At 38.6% G+C, this 23,108-nt stretch overlaps 1 protein-coding gene across 7 annotated transcripts in view; it reads right to left on the bottom strand.

Annotated features, from left to right (window-relative positions):
* ptprea (protein tyrosine phosphatase receptor type Ea) overlaps positions 1-23,108 on the bottom strand; it is a 69,100-nt gene that overhangs the window by 2,544 nt on the left and 43,448 nt on the right. For 2 of the 7 annotated variants that reach the window (XM_007562394.2, XM_007562395.2), the window contains exons 3-20: positions 14,894-14,980; positions 12,425-12,521; positions 11,894-11,967; positions 11,187-11,231; positions 9,690-9,826; positions 9,136-9,226; positions 6,335-6,411; positions 6,113-6,149; positions 5,942-6,039; positions 5,501-5,620; positions 4,391-4,554; positions 3,957-4,092; positions 3,724-3,873; positions 2,105-2,198; positions 1,443-1,519; positions 1,206-1,340; positions 932-1,057; positions 55-206 (exon numbers count right to left, since the gene is read on the bottom strand). In XM_007562394.2, the coding sequence (XP_007562456.1) occupies positions 55-206; positions 932-1,057; positions 1,206-1,340; positions 1,443-1,519; positions 2,105-2,198; positions 3,724-3,873; positions 3,957-4,092; positions 4,391-4,554; positions 5,501-5,620; positions 5,942-6,039; positions 6,113-6,149; positions 6,335-6,411; positions 9,136-9,226; positions 9,690-9,826; positions 11,187-11,231; positions 11,894-11,967; positions 12,425-12,521; positions 14,894-14,975 (1,892 nt within the window). In that variant the 5' untranslated portion in view covers positions 14,976-14,980. The other 5 variants (XM_007562396.2, XM_007562397.2, XM_007562398.2 and 2 more) reach the window with 5 other exon arrangements.

Raw genomic sequence — 23,108 nt, 5'->3', positions numbered from 1 at the left:
GGCTTTAGTACATGTTTACTCAAGAATGAGCCACTTTCACAAACTGAAGCCTACCTGCAGTGTACGACTATGGGATGGTTCCCAGACTGCTGCTGCTGTCTCTGCACTGAGGCGATGATGTCAATCATGCCTTTGCCCTCTGCTGGGATGCCGATCTCAGGCCAGCCATGGAAGTGGAAGTGCCTGATCGTCCTTGTCTGCTTCTCCTTTTAGAGGAAATGCACAGGTAGATGAGATCATAATACCTTTGAAATGTGATTTATTAGCAGTTTATGAACGATAATGGGGCGTGCTGTGCAGTATATAAGAGGTGGGCCGACGAGGGATATTCTGGGAGGCGAATGAACAATCGCGCCTTTAAAAGAGTGAAGTGGGTCGAAGTTAATGAAATATACGAAATAAGAACCTCCTGGTTGATAAGCCTAAACACATCCTGCTTTACTCTCACAGTCTAGAGAGTTTTATGCTTCCTGTTTTGTTCCAAGTTTTAGACAGTTGGTGGACCACTTCCAAAACACTTCTGTCAAAGAGTTGCATTTATTATTTGTAACAATTCTTTTAAATTAATATATTTTTAAATCAAGGTTGTGGAAGCCTGTAGATATGGTATTCTTAGTTAATGTAAGCTACCTGGTAAATGTGACATTTTTTTGGATAAAAAAAAAAGAACCATTCGCTTAGAAGGATCCAGATTTACTGTGAGGTGTCAAAAACCAACATAAAACTGAGCAAAGGTTTGTATTCTGCTTGATCTGGTAATAAATTTAAGAACAGACTCAGTTTAGATAACATTTTACTAGTGTTTGGGATTTTAATGTTTAAATACAATTCTTACAGGCAAACAAAGTAGCTCCATAAGAAGTCAAGTGTTGTAAATGATGTAAAGGAAGCCACATTTACATCTCTGATAGTGGAAAGTTAATTTGCTTACCGGCACAAAGGTGAGTACCAAGTCTCGTAGACTGAAAGTTTCACACAAAGTGTCTCCCTTCAGCTCTACAGTGTAGTCTCCATAGGTAGCAGAGTCCTCTGTGGGCCAGTACTGGCAACATTTGTCCTGCAAAACAGAATTGCTATATAAATATGCAGAATATAATGCATTATAATAGATTTGGCAAAAATAACACTGCATGTTATGTGAAAAAGACAGTAAAAGTAGAAATTTAGCTTAGTTAAGTGTTCAATGAGTAGCTTTGGTGGATCACCTGCTCCCTCTCCTGGAGCTCAGTAAGCATTACAATGGAGTGACATTTCCATTCCCACACCATTCTCCAGAAATCCTCCACAGTATGGGGAAGAGGGCCCTGTGTGGCAATGAAGTAGTCCTTCTGTCTGTATCCCTGAGAAACAGCAGAGCATTCATTTATTACATTTTTGATATAACAGGGTGAAGTATAAGTACTGTTGGTAACCTGTTGCTGCAGGAAGAGATGTTTCCTTACATCTATAAAAGACGCGTTGACGTAATCTGTGAACTCTTGGCCTCTTCTCATGGAGAGAATGACTCTATTGAAATCATCTGAAATGGACAAAGCAGATGACAAACGTACATTAGAGCAACAGATGGAAATATTGATGAGGTTTTAGATATATAAACCGGCATGAGTGGTTCTCAGAGTAGACTGCTTGAAGTGTAACTCTGGATTTCTTGAAGTGAGGTTCCGTGAAATTATCTGTAATAGTTCCCTTACCTGTAGGAGAAAGATATTACTGTGGGCTTGGCGGAAGGTAGTTAGTCAGTGTTTTAGTTGACTACCAATTTAAGATAACTCTAATAAATAATTCTATGCTAACAGATTAGCCGTCTACTGTATTCATCCACTTTCATAGGACCTCACTCAAAAATCCAATATTGCCTTTTAAATAATAAAAAAATAAGAAATATGTGGATGAATAGCTGGCAGGACTCTAATGCTAACATTTGGTACTAACAGTGCTCTTCAGTGGAGAAGAGGTTATTGGTAGAAGATTTGTAGTTAGAGGGAGTTTCAAGTATGTGTGGCTTTTAGCTATTTACGGGTCGATGTGGTCCCCAACCCCACATCTACCTGACACTATATCTTGAAACTGCCATAAGTAGACAAAGTGGATTCCTGTTTCTTACATGGAATAATTTGTAGAACTCTGTTCTTCTTCATGTTTGCAGGAAGATTCCCAGTTCTCATATTCTCCTTCATTATTCGCATGTTGGTCAGTTTCTGAGAAGTCAAAAGAATGCAAAGTGTGAGGAATTCAAAAATACAATCATTTTAAAATTAAATCTAAGGTTCACTTGCTTTGCAGCTAACTTCGCAACACAGATTTTTTTTGTGATTACATTTTTCTTTAAAAAAAAAGAGAAAAAAAATCTAAAGTTGGTGCCAAAGGTTCACCCAAATCAATACTATTGTGCACAATCTTGTTAGAATAATATCAATAAGGGTGTTACAACTTTTCTGATTTTGCGTGTTCACATTTTCAATCTTTTTTCCGTTTCAATAAACAAAGTAAAAATACTTGACGGTGCATGCAATGTGAAGAGAAATGAAATATCACAGAAGGCCACATCCTTTTATAAACATTGTTCACCCCTGTTCTGAAAGCCCACAATGACTTTCCTGCTTCCTCACCAGTGGTTTGTTTTAATTTAGTTTTTCTATCAGAATTAGGCCAGAGGCCTCTATTGCTCTAGAGCTGCATAGAGTTAAATAAATGTTGGCCAATCACTTAAGCAGTATGTATTCAGACTCACCATTCCTGTAGTATACAGCAAAGAACTGACTCCTGAGTTTTTCATTGCCAAAATGAAACAACATATTTGCTTTATGTTTTAAAGCAGGCAGAAGCAACCTTTTAAATGAAACCTTGATAAGATGGAAACCATTTTTTCAATTAGATGGAAAGACTATTTATTCATAGTACTCAAGAAAACACCCACAACCAGAATATCATCATTTGTAGATTTTTTTTTAAAAGATGTACCCAAAACTCGAACCTACTTCCGACTGCTAGCTCTGATCCCATCTAGGTCTTGCTCACGACACTACTATAGACCTAAAGGCAGTTAGTTTCAGTATCAGAGGAAGCAAAGCGACATAAGACAAGTCGTGAAATGTCTGTGGTTGAGGCTAAGAGGGAGAGCAAGACCAAGCAGATAAGATGGCAAAGTTATAGATTACACTTTAATTTTAACTCAATCTATCATGCAACATGCTGGACTAAAAAACACTGAAAGTATTTTGCAAATCTTAGTCAAGATAAGGCCCAACGTACTAAACTATTCACTCACAGACCATATTTTCAAAGTAATCGCAAAGTAAAGATGCCAAAAATCCAAGTTTATGATGCAGACTCGTTTATGATTTTCTTTGTTTCAAAAATAATCACCTTGTTTCACAGGAACTAATCTCACCCAGTGATGCGATGCCACCTCTGCTGCCAATATAAATAACCTACGACTACTCAGAACAGGAAGTGTACAAAAACGTATTTTGAATACTGTTTCTAAATCTTGATCTACTATAGTAAAATACAATTTACTATATGCTACTTACTACATACTATAGTCAAATAAAAATCTAAATTACTATCCACTTGTCGAGGTAAAAATCTGATTGCAAATGGCTACAAAATTCTGATTAGTGCATCTCCAAGTACTTTACATTGGTAAGCAAAAGGTGTTTCTAGCCTTTTCATTTAGTTTTTTTTTCTGTTTTAGACAGAATGTGAAACAAATCAAATTACTTTAAACTCCTCCTCCAGGCCCACACGGTCACCATCGGCAAAGGTGTTGTGCAGTTTGTGCAGATGTCCTTCCAGAGATGACACATCCAGCTCTGTGTCTCCATAGAGGTAGTATTCAAGCAAGGCTTGGTAGACGAATGAGTATTGGATCTAGGGTGAGGACAGACAAATGTTAAATACACACCGTATGGGTAGTTGATGATAACGCACCAGGGAGTCCATCTTTAACTCACATCTGTCTGGATGAGCTGGGAGCGCTGCTCTCGTATCTTGGAGACGAACCCAAACACATCAACTATCTGCTCCGCGTGCATCATGTCGATCATGCCGTCGATTACGATGAAGGTTCCCGTTCTCCCAACACCAGCGCTGGGGACAGAAAACACACACACTGTGTTTACCACAATGCTCAGCTGACACTTGTATGGTAATGGGAAGCGGGAGGAAAAACAAAAGCACATCTGTGCTTGTAAACACATTCGTTGTTATAAATCACTTTGTTTTTGTTTACCCACAGACTCACAGAGAGTACATTCATACCCAAATACATCACTTCCCATAGAAACTAAGTGGATAACTGAAACAAACAAAACCTCATTCAGAAATACTAAACTTGTTCAGTTCAAGTAAACGCATTTAGCGACATCAGCTGCTGACTCTTCAGTACCTGCAGTGGACCACAATAGGCCCAGAAAATGGCGGATTCACAGCCTTGACCTTTTTCAGGAACTTGAGCATGCCAATAGGGGAGAAAGGGACTCCAAAGTCAGGCCAGCTCGTGAAGTGAAGCTGTGTGACCGGACGGGGAGTCTTAGCAGCATCACTGGCTTGCTGTGAAATTAAAATATAAATATTGAAGTTATATATTAAGACAATAATTTATGTTTTCAGAAATCAACTAGAAAGCTTTTCTCATCTAGGAGAATCAAGTCTTGCTTTGCGTTAGCCTGAAGCAGGTTAACACAAAGCCTGTGAAGTCTGCATAACTTGTCTGGCTGAATTAATGTTCCAATATAGAATCCAATTAAATATTGCATTATATTGTTCAGCCTTGTTACTAGGCATAAAAGATTAGGATGTCTTGCAAAGGGAAATATGACTGCACACCGTGAGTGTCTAATGATAATAAAGCTTCCTGTGATGTGTCGCCTCCCATCTGTTGCGCAATTAAATGTACTATATATTATTATTTTATGCTCCTTGCAAATGAATTTTAAAACATTTTATGGTTTGTAGACCTATATTTCAGGTCTACAAACACAGTTAGCGTGTGATTCACTTCTTAAGTAAAAGCCGTTTCAGCTTAAGAAGCTGAAACGGCTTCTTAAGCCGTTTCATTGTGCAGTAATACAATACTGCACAATATATTATCATAGTATCAAAGTCTCCAACATAAATGTCACAAAGGAGTGCATTATTTGTAGGCCAATATATTCCAGATGTATTGTATTGCATGCTTTTGTAGCATTATGTAGGTCTCAGATTAAAAATTGGCATTCTTTCATCATATACTTCCTTTGACTTCCTTCTAATTTCAGATTTTATCTAGGGCCCTTATTTAAAAATTTGCTCATTCCAGAAGTAACGGCTATAATCACGATCGATTCTAGTACTTTATCTTTTAAAATGAACACTGAGAAAGAATTCTAGAAGAGTCTGGAAGAACATGTTGTTTTTACAGAAAACACTTAAAATGTGCTGTCGCTTTAGGAAATATGCAGATTAAATGCAAGTTAAAGTTTCTTAGTGAATTCAAGAGGAACTGGTTTGCACTTACATGTTGTACACAGAACTTGCGTATTGTGTAGTCTACTAGGACTGTGAAGTCCTCGACTGCCACCCTTACATTCCCGTAAGTCCAGCAGCCCTGGTCTGGCCAGTACTGGTAACACTTGTCCTGCAGGAATATACCATGAGAAACACATGATTTAATAAAATGTTAATTGAAACTAATTCAAAATCATTCCAGATCACATTACGGAAGAACATCTGAATGAACAACTTTGCAAAAAGTTTTTTTTTGCTATATAACATTTTAAAACTTTATATAGACAAAAAATAAACACCACTGCTCTTTCATACATCACCCAAGTTCTGAGTTTCACTTCAGCCCACAGCATTAACATAAGACCATTAGTTAAAAAAAAAAAGCAGCAATCTCCATATCTGCACACCTTATCACTTCTCTTACAGGTAAGGGAACTTGAGTAGTAAATACCTCTTTCCTTTCTTTCAGATTTGTCAGCATGACAACCGTTGCTACTTTCTGCTCCCAAATCATCCTCCAAAAGTCTGCTACTGTCTCTTCTTTTGGTCCTGAGAAATAAAATACGAGGTTATTGTAATATCTAATGGAAAAAAAATTGGTTTCCTTTATACATTTACTTACCTTGTGCAGCTATAAATTTGTTCTTTTCTGTGTAACCCTGGTGGTAAAAGAATATTTCTAGTGACAATGATGTAAAGCACTACTTTCTGAGTGTTAAAAAATAATTTTTTTAAACTAATACCTTCTGAAACAATACTGTAAACATTTATCTGACATTAACACAATTAATTATTTCGTCAACTTGTGAATTTACATAATCAGAATGACGAAAAACTAACTCACATCAACATAAGATGCATTAATGTAGTCTGAACATGGATTCCCATCCAACTGAGTCAGCACCACTCGGGAATGATCATCTGTTAGTGAGAAAAGAAACAAAGAAATACTTTAGGTGGAAGTATCACTCATTTTTGTCCATGAAGTGCTGGGCCGAACGAGGAAAACCACTCTGGGCCTCGTTCGGCACTTCTGGCCAAATATTGGAAGCGTGTTGGCAACAGACTAAATGACTTCATCCACTTCCTCTGCTGCCATTGCTAACACTACAGGCAGACAACTTGTCTTTCAGTTTTCTGATTGGCTTGGTAGAAATTCTACTGGTGAAATCCAAGTCAGTGGGAGAAAGCCTAGACTGTGATTTGAGGTGAGATTTGAATCGAGCGGAATAGGAAGGCAATGGCCAGGCTAGTGTTAGTGACACTGTCAGTTTTTAGCAGCTTAAAGGCCTCATCTCTCCACAATGCACCTATTTTCATCCATCCATCCATTTTCTTACACCTTCGTCCCTAGTGGGATTGGGAGGGGTGCCAGTGCCTATCTCAAGCAAATGTTTCGGGCGAGAGGCAGGGGACACCCTGGACAGGTCGCCAGTCCATCGCAGGCACCTCTTTTCAGTTTTTGTGCATTTTCAACCTAAGAATAACATTTTTACTGTAGCTAATATTACACATTGAAGGACTAGTTTTGAACACAAAATTGAAAATATGACAATGACAAATAGCCGAACAAATAGCTAGAAATAGCCGAACGCTCACCTAAAGTTTCTGACTCTATAAATGGCAAGGAAGAGAACCAGCCAGCATAATGCACTGACTTTAACTGCGACAGACAGAACCACTGAACAAATTTTAATACTGTTGTCTGGACACATGAGGAGGTGAACAATAACAAAAAAATTTGAAAATTTGGCTGACTGAGCAAAAAAATTGAGCAGCCTACACCTGGCCAACCCAGATTGGTATGTTGTCATTTGTAGTAATTTTGCTTATTATCTGAGATGAGGTGGTTTTAGGTGGCTGAGTAATTTATTTTCTGTAGTAGTATTTAGCTTTGTTTGCATTTTTGTGAATCAAATAGCTGGGAAGCATCTTAAAACTGTGCAATTATCCTGCTGTACCTCTTAGCCAAGACTTTAGAGGGATTTGTATTATTATTATTATTCAAGATATACAGTTACTGTAAAAAGAAAGTACCTCTGTTATTATGAACAATGATATGCAGTTTATCAGGCTTGAAAATTATTTAAATTCAATTGCAAACGTATAAAAACAAAAAACCTGAGATGCTTACCAAACTGCTAAAATGCTACATTTTAACCCTGTGAACAAATGCATCAAACTGAATATTGTCCACATACTTCAATATCTGCACAATTACACAACAAAGAAACAGAGTCAGAAACCATAAAGTTTCAACCTTTTCAACTGTTTTTGTCAGATTCTGCAAAGCACAGAAAAGGAATTACAGACTACTGAAGATGGTAATTTCCATAATTTCCACATATATTCACTAATTCGCTAAGTGTACATACTCATCCAAGGTTTTCAGATTTTTTCTCAAAACTAAAGTCGACTAAAACTAAAACTGAGTTTACCAGAATTTTATTGGGATTTTATATGACAGACCAACACAAAGTAATGGATAATTACTAAGTGGAACGGATTTTCTAAGCTCCTTACAACTGCTGATCTGATGAGTGTGGTATTCACATATTGTACTACACCCTTATCTTCGATCTCAAAATCTAGTTCAACAAACTGCCTTCAGAAATGGCCTAGTTAGATCTTAGAGTTCAAGTCTGTTTAGTTAAACATCAGCATGACAACCAAGGAACACAGGAGAAAGTTGTAGAGAAGTTTAAAGTAGTGAGACTATAGAACAATATCCCAACGTTGACAAATTCACTGAGAACTGTTCAATTAATCAACTATTTTTTCTTCAGTCTAGCTAAAATTGCTGCAAAAATGCTTCACCCAGCAGTCACTTGGCAAGAGCTATGTTGCGCACAGGACCAGTCCATCATAAGGCAACAAAAAACACACACTCATACATAAGGGCAATTGAGGGAGACCAAGGGTTTACAGAAAATGGATGGATGGATGGATTAATGTGTCAGAATGGCCAAGTTAAAGTTCAGACCTAAACCCGATTGAGAATTTGGGTCAAGACTTCAAAAGATTCTGGTCACAAATTGTACCCATCTAATCTGACTGAGTTTGGGATTTTTTTTTTTTTTTTGAAGTAAAAAAATTCAGTACTTTTCATGAAATTGCAATTAGACACATGAAAAAAGCTCACTGTGTGAATACTTTTGCAAATCTAAGACCTAAAGCCTATTTCAAGCACTAAAACTCATCCATTAGAAAAGCTGCAAAAACGCATTACTCAATTCTTTGTACTTTGTTATTGTTGCCAAAAATGCAGGAATGTAGAAACACATCTTCTCCCCATAGGGTTACACAAGTTTAGACTTGTTTTTACATGCTTAGTTATTTATTTTTAATTTTAAGAGCTGTTGGCATAACTGCAGTGCAAGACCAGTGATAAAAACACAAGTTCTCAGAAGAGGAACCACACGTGTTAGAAAGGAAAGCGATGGAGGAAACTATTAGAATATTGTTCTGTCATTGTAAGTGCATGTGCAAGCGGTTAATGGGAGCTTTACTGTATCTGTCAGAGCGAGAGAAAAAAAAAAAAAACGTGTCAAAGACACAATGGCGCTTGTTTGTGTATATAGAAACAGGAAGCAGAGTTTGACTCAGAAGCAAAGCAAGCTCCTACAGAACAGAAAGTACACTCACAGGGAAGGATGTTGGGGTATCTGTTCTTCTCCTTGTTCTCATCCTTGTTTGCCTCTTCATACGTCCCCTGTGCATTGCCCCCTGGCAAGGACTGCAAAGCAAAATTACAGATTATACAACACAATCAACAGTGGTCTGCTGCATGAAGGCACTTCCTCTGCTAAATTAGCTTAGAACTTCAACTTCCTCTTTCTCTTACAACTGTGTAAAAAAACCCATATGTTCTTTGTTGCTTGAACTATGAATCGGACAATTTATTTTGACTCAGACTCCTCAACAATAGACAAAAATAGTCAAATAGGTACTTTTCGTTTGTGTGGGTGAGTATGAGATCAGTGTGTGTCATGGATGATATGACACATGGTACTTATTTTAATTTCCTACATGAAAATACACACATTCTTAACTTTAGACCTTTCTTTCACAATTCTCCATGAATAAGTTAGAGACAGTGATGAAGGCCCAATCCATGTGCCATAAATGCTACTTGAAATCAATGTACAAAGCACAGAAAGTTTCTTTATTTAACTTGTAAGATTTAAAGAGAAGCTCACATTATACTCCTCCCTAAAGAGTTTGCCATCATCAGCTGAGCGGAGCCGGTACTCCTCCTCCAGGTGGTCCACTGGGATGGGCAGGTAGGTCTTTGAGGCAGAGGGGGACCTGGGCAGAAGGACCACCGTCTGTTGCTCTGTGGGGAGGGAACATAGTTGGTACCATCTCTCCTTTTTGGTGGCTTTGTTTAATCATTTGAAGCTAAAAATGAAATGTCACAAGAAAACTAATCATGTAGCGCTGGTAGAAATAAAAATCAAAGATATGTTCTGCGATTTTAAATAACCAATTCTAAGAAATAAAGTGTAAATGATTGGGTTGAATTAGAACAGTGGTTCCCAACCTGTCTGTAAATTAGAGCATGTTAACTAAAATCAGGAATCCCTTTTTTTCAAAGCTGGATGTTTTTTTTGTTTTGTTTTTTTAATACCTTTTTAGTGCTTCATGTTGAGATATCAAAAAACTAGTGCTTAGGTCAGAGTACAAGTATCACTTCTTTTTTTTTCTTCCTTTTACAGCAAAAATCCAAACATTTTGTCCTAAGGACATTTCTTGAGAGATTATAACTAATTTTGTTAGGTAGACATTTTTCAGACCTGAAGGACACAGCCACACACCGATTAACTCAATGTTTTTGTAAACAGGTTCACTCCCACTACCACCAAGGGTGTTTATGAAGCTTAATTAGAAAAAAGGAAGAAAATAGATTGACATGTCTACTATCAAAGCTTAGTGCTGCTCTTAAAGATTATTATATTTCTAGGAATTGTAATTTTTTTTTTACTGTCCCAATATCCACCGATTATGAATTCCTTTTTAGCCCTAAATGTTGCCCTAAATAACCAGAGCTCTTGGAGGTCTGGTTATTCCTGTTGCCTGTGCACTTTTTCCTTCCACTCTACTTTCCATCAGAATGCTTGGACAGAGGATTCTGGTAAGTCAGCCGACTTGGCAATAAGCTTTTGTGGCTTATCCTCCTTGTGGAGGGTGTCATTGATGGTCTGCTGTGGAACTCATGTAACATGGCTTTATTGAAAATCATTTTATCTGTTGGTTTTATATTATATTAAAATCTTAATTTAATAATTAAAAATCAATCAAAAATAAACATTAAAATACTGCTGTGGGCAGTGAGGCTATATTTGATCTCCCCACTCAGTTCCCCCTATTTATCAGCAAATTTCTCACAAATATAGAAACTTGAGGTTGGGAATCACTGGATCATAAAAATCAACTCACTCAGCTAACGTAATTTAAAAACATTTTGCATAAACTAAACAGGTACTCCTAGAGCCTACAATTTTGTGCTACTCCTTTATCTCTGTAGATTTCCCAGATCAGCAAACATCAGCAGGTGTTAAGGAACCAAAAGGAGCCCAGAGAGGAGCCGCAGCACCCTGTCCTGGCATTTAGTTACAGCTTTGAGAAAATGAAGGCTGGAAAAATAACCCAGAGAGGGTGTTAGTGTTAGTAACATGCCACCCTTTATACCTGACCTGGAGGTACAACGGTGTACAACGACTCAGAACTGTAGCCAATCTCTAAAACACAAACCAAATCACATCATTCACACACGGACAGACACAGTCCAAATAAAAAGACAACTAAGTGCCTTATTTAAGTATTAAACTGTTTTAAAGTCCAAATGTGTTCTTGCTCCAACCAGCAGCCATCTGAAGGTTGTCTTGGTTTTTTCAGTTCTTTCTCTCCCAGGAGCACAACCTGCTCTGCTCTTTCCATTCCTAGATAAGAAAATGCTTCCTAAAGAACATTCACAAATCCTCATCATGAACAGCTTCCTGCACGGTCCGATAAGTGTTATCAAACGTCACACAAATCAGCTCCATTTTTAAAACAGCGGAGCTGAAAGCTGCTGCAAGAGCAGCTCTGATCTTTGCATCGCCTAACTTCACAGGCAGCCTCAAAGTAGATGCAACTGTTCATGAAACCAGCTTGTTTTCAATCTTCATGTCAACCACAGGAAGTTTCAAGCCACCACAACAACTGGTGGGACTACTTTCACGTATAAGGCAGAAATATAAAAACGTATTAACTCCTTCCTCTCTGTCGGCTTTGACTTTCTTTCTTTGGAGCTCATAGTCTAAATATGGCAGATTTATATTTGCATCTTTTAACAGCCATCTTGTCACGCTACCTACAATGCGCCTGCAGCTTCTCTTAGTGTGCGATTTTACTACATTACCTTGTTCTTCCAAGATGCCATTCGGTATTTTCTTGTCAACTGTTGTGACGACTGCTGGTTTCTGGTTTTTTAACCTGAAGGGGAAAACAAAACACTGGAAAATGAGACGCAGACAGTAAATCAATCAATTTCATTTTTTTCAGTCAATAACAGTTAATCATCACTCCACACTTTTGAACAAGAATCTTGCCATCCTACCATCTAAAGCTGGAGAACTTATTTTTTCTCATTAGCTGGCGTCTTGGAGAGGCTGTGTTTGTGTCAAAATGTAGTTCAGAATTCTGCCTTCAGTCTAAAGCTGCCTGTGGAGCTCCTCTGTCAGCCTGCTCTGCTCTGCTCTGACTAAACATACATGCGAGGGAGTCTGCTTCCTGAATGGGCTCCGCCTCAGTGACTAAAAAGGAGGAAGTGTTCGTCACCTCCAGCTCTGCCCCTGTGCTGGGCTCTCTGCCAGGGGAAGGAGGAAAGGCGAGCCAAGCTAAGGGTTGGAGAGTTTCTTGGTTTTGAGTTAGCTTTTTTTTTTTTTTTTACCTGAGGATGTACCAGGCCAACAGTGTGAAGATGAGCACCAGCAAGGACACAACCAGCACAATGGGAAGGACTTGGGGGTTGTGAGACTTATCTCCTTCTGAGGACAGAGAATAAGTTAAAGGAGCAGTACCAACAAAAATGCAGCAAGAAGACACAAACACTACTGTTGCTTCTAAATAAATTGGAAAATTAAATCAAAGAATTCAACTCAAACTATATTCACACAGCAGGCAAGTACGACCCAAATCAGCTTTTTATGCCTATACCCAATGTATACATGACTTTTTCTAGATGGTCTTTGTCTTTCCAGTTTTTACTAATTCTTATACTTATCCAATTGTTTTCAAAGCATTTGAAGTCTGGTTACGTCATTGACGCAAGACATGCATCATATTTCTCCACTAGCAGAAGCCAGACACATTACATCTGGACATAAACACTGGCTGAAACTTATAATTATTAAAATGATGAACTCATAGCTCATCACATCACAGTCTTACCACTCCTGGGTCTGACTGCACATCCAAACAGGGTTCTCAAAAGAAGTTGCAACCAGTGCTCTACAGAAGGCCATCACTATTAGCTTTCTAACTACAACTTTACTAGCTTCCTTTGTGTTATGACTTTGACAATACTGTTGGCTCCCATTGCTAAATAACTTTAAATTGATTCATAGGTGGCGGCACCCACTATTACTTAGGTAAACAACACTATACTGTTTGGCGTCAATGTTCTTCTGAGCATTGTGGATCGCTAAAAGGTTGTAAACCATTCACACAGTCTGATTGCGATCACATTTCATTATTAGTATGAGCGACCACGCAAAAAAAAAAAAAAAAAAAAAAAAAATCAGCAAAAAATCTGAATTGAGTATTAAGACCTGCTGTGTGGACGTGTCCTAAAAGTCAAACATGTAAATCATAGATATTTATTACACAAACTGATATATTCAGCATGAGGTGTCAAGTCAACATCTCCATAAAGCTTTTGAGCACAGAGAATTGAAAGGTCCTGGTAGACAGCTGTGCTGACATTGAACTTTTTAATTCACAGTGGAGCAAAACCAACAGATGAGATGTCACACTGAACCTTAAGCAACTTGGATTCTGTGGATGTTATCTCTTCCTCCAAATTTCAAAATTCAAAATTTAAATTCATCTTAAAAGAGGGCTTTGGACCAATGAGCAATAGTCTGGTTGTTTTCCTGCTCATCCCAGGTAAAACTGTGCTGATATCTCTGGTTCAAGACTGGCTTTAAACAAGTTGTTGCTCAAATCCTGGATATGCCTGTATGGTGGCTCTTGAACTACGAACAACAGCTAAACTTTCTGATCTTCCTCATCAAGGCCGCAATTATACAGATTTCTTACCACCATAGGTTTTTCAGTCACGTAACCTTCTACAAATATGCTTGCATTGATGATTCTGTGGAAACAGCTTCCTTAGTTTTGTGGTTTTCTCTTCTTGTTGTGTCCGTCAGTGACTGTCTGCTGGACAAATGCCAAGTCAGCAGTCTTCTCCAGGATTATAAAGGCAATGACACGGAAAGCATAACTCTTCCATAACAAAATTGTGTCTATAATTGGTTTTTATTGGTTTAAAATTTTTCTCACTAGATGAATTTTAGGTGTTCATTAGTTGTACATAAACATGAATAAAAAATTAACAAAAATAAACACTGGGAAAAGAACACTGTCTAATAGATTTATAGTTGAAGCCAAACGTTTATATACATCAAATAAAAAGACTTGTGTCAAATAAACCAGACATTTATATACATCAAGTAAAAACCTTAATATTCTTTTTAATACAGCCACATGACATTAATAAATAAATAAATCTGGCATATTCTCACGATTGTGACATTCAGCAAATATACATTTTGGTAGTTCTAACTGAACTAAAATAATGAGAAGTCTGATTTAACTTTGGATGTGATAAAGGATGCATGTGTCTTTTATTTAGTGTATGTACTTTTCTGGTTTCAACTCTATGGAAGTTATACATTTTAAGAAGAATTTCTGATAATATACCTTTTTAATCGTTTAATCTATTGAGATCGACCTGCATTAGGTACATTGTATGACTTGATCTAATAAATACTTGGAACAGCAAAGTGGCTGCTGTTCTCTTTCATGGCCACAGAGCCAGTTTAATAACAGGTCTCAGCAGTATTTTGTCAACACAGATATGCATCAGCTTGGACAGAAAATTAGAGGCTCTCAAAAAGAAGACAAGACCACCAGTCAGCTATCTGTCCTCTGCGTAAAAGTTCACAATAATCTTTAAATTACTAACTGCAGCTGCGAGCTTAATTGTGATCTGGTAAATACAAAGCTGAAGGCTGTTATCAAGCAGATGCAATCACAGCAGAAAACCGATAATGATACTATCTCTGAGAAATGTGATGACTGCAGTAAGCATTAATGGGATATGTTGAAGTGGAGTGGCTCTTGCTATTGTTCTTACCTTTTGAGTTGGTGTCATTGGCAGTGGTATTGGAATAGGAATAGGGTATTGTGGTTGCCACCAAAAACAGGAGGAGGACCATTGTGCCTGCAGGAAAACAAAATGAGGGTGGCTATTAAATTTAGTTCCAGACATGTCTGAGATCAAGATTCATGAGAAAGTGACTATTGCATTGTATTCATCGGACACAAAAGCTTTTGACAAATCTGAGGTGTATTTCTTTAATCATGAGCTGCTTTCAGGAATGTGCTCAGGAATGTGCAAAGTTCACAAGAACCACAATGGAACAACACACGCATATCCTGGTCATTCATTAGCCCTGTCAGGGGAAATGTATAGCTGTATTACCACAAATGTCCACATGATGGCAGAATACTTCAACAATTTTATTGCAATGACATTGTTGCCTCTTTAAGCCCATTGAGGAAAAAATATGTCTTTATGGAGAACGATGAGAGAAAAAAAAAAAAACACCCTTTTAATATAAAATTTTAAAATGACTTCAAAATAAATGCAGTTTTTGTGTTACATTTACAGGCAATGCTGAATATAACACCTTTAGGTAACAGTATTTGATTGAATGTATTATCAACCTCAGGAAACAGAACTTCCACTTCCACTAAATTCCACTGATGTAGCTGATACCAGCTGCTTTCGTCCAGCTATTTCTGTAACAAGGCCAAGACAAAGAACAAGGGATTTCCAGGGCACTGCATGTGTAGGTTTAGGAACAACACAAACATTTACACTGAATCAGTAAAAACAGAAAAAAGTCCAACAATCTTGGAGTGAGTGTTTAAACTGAACGAAAAGGCAGGTTATAGAAGTTTTGTTTTTCTGACCAGCCTTGTCCACACTGGTTGAAGAGTGGCAGACTGGGGAGGTGGTCACAGTCTAGAAGAAAGAGGACCGAAAAGTGTGTTTTCAACTATCAACCTATCACACTTCCCCCCGGGAACACTCTTACTCTAGAGCAACTTTGTATTTATTACCTAAGATGGAGTAGCTTTCAACAAATATTGAAAGCTTTATTGATCCCCGTTGGGGATCAATAATGTATATTCTATTCTATTCTAGAAGCCTTGTTATTATCTCAGTCTTACAGTTGCTATTCATTTTAGGCCAATACAGATCTGCCTTCAGATCTGTGTTGGAATGAAACAGCGTTTTAACTTCGTCTTCTCCACACTTGCAGGTATGTGAGTGGTACTTTGCAGCTGCAGAGAAAACGAGCTGCCTAAGCCAAGTACAGAGTCAATGAAGACACTGTTGAAGGCTCCGCTCTGTGCCGCAGTGTCCTGTATTACGTCCAGGCAGGACACCGGAGGAAAGTGAGGGCGGCAGAGTAGAGAGACTCTTTCTACAGCAGGGAGAGCAGGAGCAGAAGGTCCTGGTCAATAATATTTCCTGGAGCGATTAATAAACCCAGACATGTCAAGCCTACGCTCCATGGAAAAGACTGATAAGGGAATTCTAATGAGGGATGAGCCCTCCACAGTTGTTCTGAAGCTTCCAAACCCCCTTGTTATGGTTTTCTTTATAAATGTCAAGCTTGGAGGAGGAGGCAGATATTGAGCTGAGTAGGTGAATCTTTGAGGCAGGACTGTGTATAGGGTGTCTGTGAATGAACTTTGACAGCTCAAACTTCTATACACATAATGTTATGTATTCTTCAGTTTTTGTTTGTGTTTATGAGGACATGCAGCACAGTGCTCCAAGCAAGCCCTTCGGCTAAATCTTGTGGTTAAGTGGTTCTGCCTCCTGGCGCTCTCATTCCTTTCTTTTAGCTCTAGAAATATCACCCTGTCGTGTTTCAGCCTGCAGTCCAGCTGTGTGGCTCAACTCCTCCTGGCTGTTCTGCTCCTCGTTTCATTTTTGGTATGGTTCTATAGTACAGCTGCCAGACCTGCACATTTCCTTGAGAATGCCATAACATTCACTTAGATTCCTCTTCACCACACATCGCCTTTTTACTCTCTGTACCCAGTCTCCGCCGCTCCTTCCTCAACATAAACCAGTCTAGACCACGAGTCTCAGATTTGACTAATAGTCACTCTTTAGCTTGAGTCCAGCAGCTATCATTGCATTGTGTGTGCTCTCATCTGTGCATTGTCCTCTTTCCATTTAGCACTCAGCAGCCAGTCACCAACCATTAGGCTAGTCATAATGGAAGTGGGTCATGTGAGATACCAGCTCGGGGGAAGTTCTGGGGTATCCTTATTTCCCAGCATAAGACATTTGCAACTAGCAATGGGAAAGGGTATTGTCTTGGCCTTCTAGACAGCCTCCTATCCCCCACCCACCCAGACGTTAGTGAAGCATGGACTTAGTAGCTCTGTGACATACTGATAAGTCTCATCAGATGCAACATTTTTCTGTAGAGGCAAGCCTTACAACTACAGCAGCAAGAGAGCACCACTACATTCTTTGCATGGTAGATAATATCGTTCATAAGAATATTTAAGCTGGCGTACATGTGCAACTCAAATTATACCGTCAAAAAGTTCAATTCAGCACTTCAGCTCAAAAAGTTAAACTGATGTGATAAATAGACTCTTTATGCGTCTGCTGAAGGAATGTGATGCTTGGGCTACTTTTTTCAACAGCTGTACAGACCTGTTGCATTCAAGCTGCAGCCAGAAAAACTTGCAGCTTCCCTTGGTCTCCAAGCAACCAGCTACAAGCCTGGACACACTTTGGAGGTGTGTGTTGTTTTCCTTGGATCCTACTCGTGCCACAACCTACCCAACTACCCTGCATACCAATCTACATGTGCAAGAGACCTTTACTTTTTTATAACACATTATAACTGTAAAACTGCACTCATCTGCATCAACACCTGCTTATGTCACAATGCAAACTCTAACTTTGAACAAGTGTACGGTATGCACTGCGCGACACACAGCTCTCTCTGTTGATTATACCCCAACTTCTCTGAATATCTGCACAGCAGACAAACAATATGTTAGATATGCAGAGATATGAGAGTATTGCATTTCACAATAAAGCAGCAGAAAATAAAGGTAGCCGACTGTCAGGCTTGTTTTCATCCGTTGTATAAGGATTAAAAAAAAGCAATGCAAAAACTGACTCACTCACTGTGACTCTAGTCGTAAATCAAAATGTTTTTTTCCTGGCAGTGATTTATTTGGGAGGATGGGACATTCCTCTCACTGTGTTTCCCTGCTTTCTCTCAGTCACGGCTTAAAAAAAACAACATAATGATACGCTGGCAGTTCCCTAACTTCGTCTCAGTAATAAGCAGAGGAGCCAAGCCATCAGAAGGAAACTTGTTACATTTAGAAGATAATACAGGGAAATTGCCTGCGTTTGCCTCTGACAGGAAGCACGGTGTTCTCCGCTTCGTCAGGTCCACTGAGAACTGTTTCTATAGGCACAGTTTCTCTGTCCTTTTGCATTCGTCAGCTGTGGAATCTGAAAAGTGGTCTGTGGGTGTATGCAAGGAGAGGGGGGACCATGTGAGGCAGACAGGAGATACATGAAGTCCTCAAAGCAGAAGGACTGTCTACCCTCTGAGCGACAAGGTTTTGACACCTGCATGATGGCTCAAAAGAAAGTTTGCTGTCCTTCTGTGCATTTTCTCCCCATTGTGCTAAAGATGTGCTTTGTAGCCTCTTTTATTACCCTCTAAAATTGTTTCTGAGCAAGACATATTTTCAGCTATCAAACCACAACCCCCCATCTAGGTACCATCAGATGCCATCTACGATGATTTTCAGCAAATACAACATGTTTTAAATAACATATTTTGTTTAACGAGTTCAGCCATCAGAAAATACTTCAACTAGTTAAATCTTATTCAGAAGAATAACAAACAATACTTTATCTAAAGCCCATCTTCACTGTAGTTATGGATAACAGGTTTAAATACTCCAAGAGCCACAACATTTTTTACTAGACATTAGGTCATTATTATTGCACCCCAGTATATCTTGTAACGACGAAGCAAAAATAATCATGTAATGCTGTCACAAGCCGTGATGCAAATTTGTGACAATTTTAAGCTTATTTGTGGGTATACTAAATTTATGTATCATTCTTTTTTTCCATTTTAAAGAGGACAACTAAAATTGGGCAAAAAGAAAATGTCTAGTTTTTCAGGTTAATAATATGTCATGAAAAAATGGGCTGAATTTGACTTAAAAATTCCATTGCTCTGGTTTAAGCAACTTGGAAATTGTTTTCCAACGAGAGAAAGAGCTATGGAGATACAAGCGAGTAGTTTCAAACATGGCAGCCATGTTGGATTTTGAGTTGAGAGGTGGAGCCTTTGACTATAAATTAGTGAATTGAGCGACCTTAATTTTTACATCGATCTATCTGTGTTTTTAGATCTTAGATACTGTTAATTTCCTCAAACAGCCTAAAACAGCAGTGTAGTTGTTCTTTATTTGACATCATGTTTTATTTTCACAACATGACTTCCTGCCGTGTTTTCCGGCCTTAGAGGAGTGTCAGAGTTTAAACCTCGACTGGGTTGACGGTGGTTATTTAAAGGACAGTGCTCTACATTCAGTCTTGAGTGAGGAGTTGATGCTGGGGCGCCGTCCATCTGTTCACACAGATGTGCAACTGCTTTTAATGCAATCCAGCCTAGTGGGACAAGGTGTTCAACACTGGCCATACTAGAGTAATCCATCCATTTCTGCTGATCCTGCTTTAAGGGCAGCATCCATAATCTACATTCCAGATGTATGACTGTAGGATCCATGTAAACAGATTTGGTCAAATGAGCCCACAGAAAGCTGATTTCCTCACCTCACACAGCCTGTTCATTAGGACATTTTTGAATCCATTTTAATTTACACCTCAGAATTGTTTAAATGTGCGCACCATTGTTCCTCTCAATGTGTTCCCATGGTAACTCGGCCTGCAACGCTGCCACCAACGTGGCACCTGAAGGATGTCGAACACGAAAAAGGCTCGGAACAGAGACACACTCTGCAAACCTGAAAACCTGATGTCATTTTAGGCTTTTGTCGAAGTGAAAAGGTCCCAGAGGAGAGAGAGATGCTTTTTTTTATTTTTTATTTTTATATATATATAAAGCATGGAAAGGTTAGATACTCAGCCTAATTCATTTCCACAGAAGGAGATGCACAGGTGCATCTCAATAAGTTAGAATATAATCCAGAGTGCTCTACGGTGTTTAAGTCTCCTAATTTTGATGGTTATGGCTTATTGCTAACAAAAACACACAATGTAGTTCATCAAAAAATGTGATTACTACATAAATCCAAGCCTTCTCTGAGACATATGTGTACAGTAAATCAGTACTTGGTTGGGGTCCTTCTACATAATTTACTGCATTAATGCAATGTGGCTTTTGTTGTCGGTGTAGTAAACTTACTTGAATAACTAAGTTTTTTTTTTTCCACAAGCTGAAAACATGGCTATGATTATCGTTGTTGCTTGTGCGGCTGTTTTAAATACTTTTTTTCTTCCACACATTTTTCCATTGTGTCAGTGTGCTAGATTCTCTTTATCCGTGTAGCCAGTGACATAAAATCGATTCATTTATTAATATTATTATTATTATTATTATTGGTCTTATGTAATATTTATTTATTTTATTAAATTACTGAAATAAATCAACTCGTCTAAGTTTATTGAGATAAACTTGGATTTACTTTATATATGTCTGACAAATTAAATGAATGAACATGTTCTTAAATTTACCTTTATTGTGGTAAAAATCTGCTCTTATGTAAAGTTAATTTAAACTCTTCTTTAGTCTTCAGTAGTTCACTTCCTTCACGTCTAAGGAGGGGATATTAAACTGAACCAGAGGTTCCCGTGAAGTAAAGCTAAAGTACAACTAGTAGTAAAGATGGAACAGTCCCTTTTACTGGTAGACAATTAAGTTAATGTAATATCATTGTGTTTAGAGCATAAGAACAAAACAAATCATAGTCTGTGATGCATAAGCTTGTTGCATAAGCTGAGGATGGAGCAGCTGGCTTTGGTGGCAGGATTGTGTTCGTAGGAAAGGTCGGCTCAACCTACTGTGACGCTCAGACTGCGATTTATTTCATTCGCTCACAGGCAGAAAACGCTGTGAGGAGACTGTGGAAAGTGATGCCTAAAGTTGCATACTGCAGACTGCTACAAGCAATTTGGGTGGAGAGGAAAAGCACTAAAAAGCAGAATTCAGTATTTAGTTGATCTACAATCGACTCAGACAGATTAGTGCTTTAATATTAAGCTGATACAACACCGTGCCAAATACAATTTTTGATTAAAAGGGTGACAATTTCTGGAAAACCTGCTCATAAATAATAACAATTGAGAGAGGAATGCCATTACGTAGGTGCAGAAGAAAGAACTCCATAAATAGTAATAATGTATTAAATGGGGTTTTTTAAGACTTTGTTTTTCTGACAGTTTCAATTTTAAATAAAGACATACTTCAATTTAATTAGAAACATTGACAGTGAGACCATAATATAAAGTCAAGAGTAAAACCCAGAAATTTTCTCCAAAATTCCTAAGCAGTCAGGAACGGTTTTTCTTCATCAGTGGAGAAGTTTGGAAAAATATTTGTATTTCCAGAATATGAAGCCTCGCTTTGTCACAAACTGTGCCTGGTGCATTTTTTACTGCTTGACCTTTATTCTTTGAAGCAACTGAAGTCGGGTAGAGTAGCCAGAAATAAAGATTCACAGATACTTGTCTCTTATAGATGCCATTTTATCAGCCAACTTTACAGTGCTTCACACCCAGAGCAGCATTTCTCCACAACAACTGCAGAACGGCTCCCTTGCCGTTACCGCCCCCTCCTTGTGCTACCAGCATCGTCATTAATCAATTCTTGCCTACTTCCCAGGGCGCCGAGATGCTGTGGCAGTGGTAATGACCTCGGAGACCGACTAGTACCGCTCCACAGTGTCAGCCCTCCACCTCTGTGTGAACAAATAAAGCATTTCCCCTGGAGATCGAAGCCAGAAATAAATTTGAGCTCATGTTCTGCAGGCGCATAAATGCAGAGGAATATTTACAGAGCAAAATATCAGTTTGCTGCAAGGCTGCATGCTGCAACGTCACTTTGACAGAAATGTGGCGGCTTCTGTCTGACCCTGAAAGCCATTAGAGCAGCGCTCACTGCAAAAACAGTATTTATCTGTTGCGTATTAGTTAAGAGAGAGTACAAAATGACAGGCGATTACTGGTAATCCTCTTAAAACATTTTAGTCATAACATTTAAAAGCAGGTCTTACTTACATGTAGCTTAATATCTGTAGTTTTTATAGGGTGAGGAAGGTAACAGCCACGCTTCACACTGGTGAGGCATGAAAACTGTCTGATGCTTGCAAACGGCGAAAGAACATTTAGTCTAAATTAGTCTGTTCCTGCATAAACGAGCACACCACAGTGGCATGCCAGGTGAAATATTCACACGAAGCCAGGTGTCTGTGTGAGGGGGAAACAGAGACCCTCTGTCCTGCGAGGGGTCTCATCATGTCCTCCCATTCATCTTCCTCCCCTCCTGACGCTTTTGGGATTCACCTCGTCCCCTTTTTCAATTATTCTGAGGCAGAGCAATTATGAGCTGGATCCAGAGCCATCGATAGTTGGGCTAATGCGTGGCAGCTTGGTTTAAAATGACGAAGCCGCGCTGTGACACTTCTTATTATCGCTCCGCTTCACTACGAGCAGGTACTGGATGAAGACGTTAAGAGAGATGGGACTAAAAGAGGATGAGGATTCATAGAAATCCCTAAAGTCTGTCAACAAAGTGACACTTGCTGCTCAATTAGGAGGATATTTAAAGAAAAAAAAACATCTTTCTGAGTGAGAAAACCAGTTATTTCAGTTCTAAGCATATGTTAAGTCTGGCTTTTAATGCTAAAATTAGATTGAAACCATTTGTAGGCAAACATCATCTGCCTAAGGCTGCACAATGCTGACAACAACATAATTTACTGCACATGCATACAGTTCAGTCCCAGAAATTATGCTGTCATGCATCACTTGATCTGAAAGGTGTGTTACAAAGAGATTAATGGCCTGCATGGGTAATATTAGCATGAAGCCAGCTTTCAATGACACAGAGGTGACTTCCATTTAACCTGGGTAACTTCTGCAGAGGAGACAGTGTTCAGAATTTTAAACTGTAGTCGACAATAACTGATGCATCTTGATGTTTGTATCTGATGTATCACTTAAAGTTAATCATCAGTAGTGCATTTCAGTT

Source organism: Poecilia formosa, unplaced genomic scaffold (genome assembly GCF_000485575.1).
Source record: "Poecilia formosa unplaced genomic scaffold, Poecilia_formosa-5.1.2 Scaffold136, whole genome shotgun sequence".
In the NCBI taxonomy this organism is placed as follows: domain Eukaryota; kingdom Metazoa; phylum Chordata; class Actinopteri; order Cyprinodontiformes; family Poeciliidae; genus Poecilia; species Poecilia formosa.
Note: the sequence above shows the minus strand (reverse complement) of the source record. Positions and strands in the feature narration are given on the sequence as shown.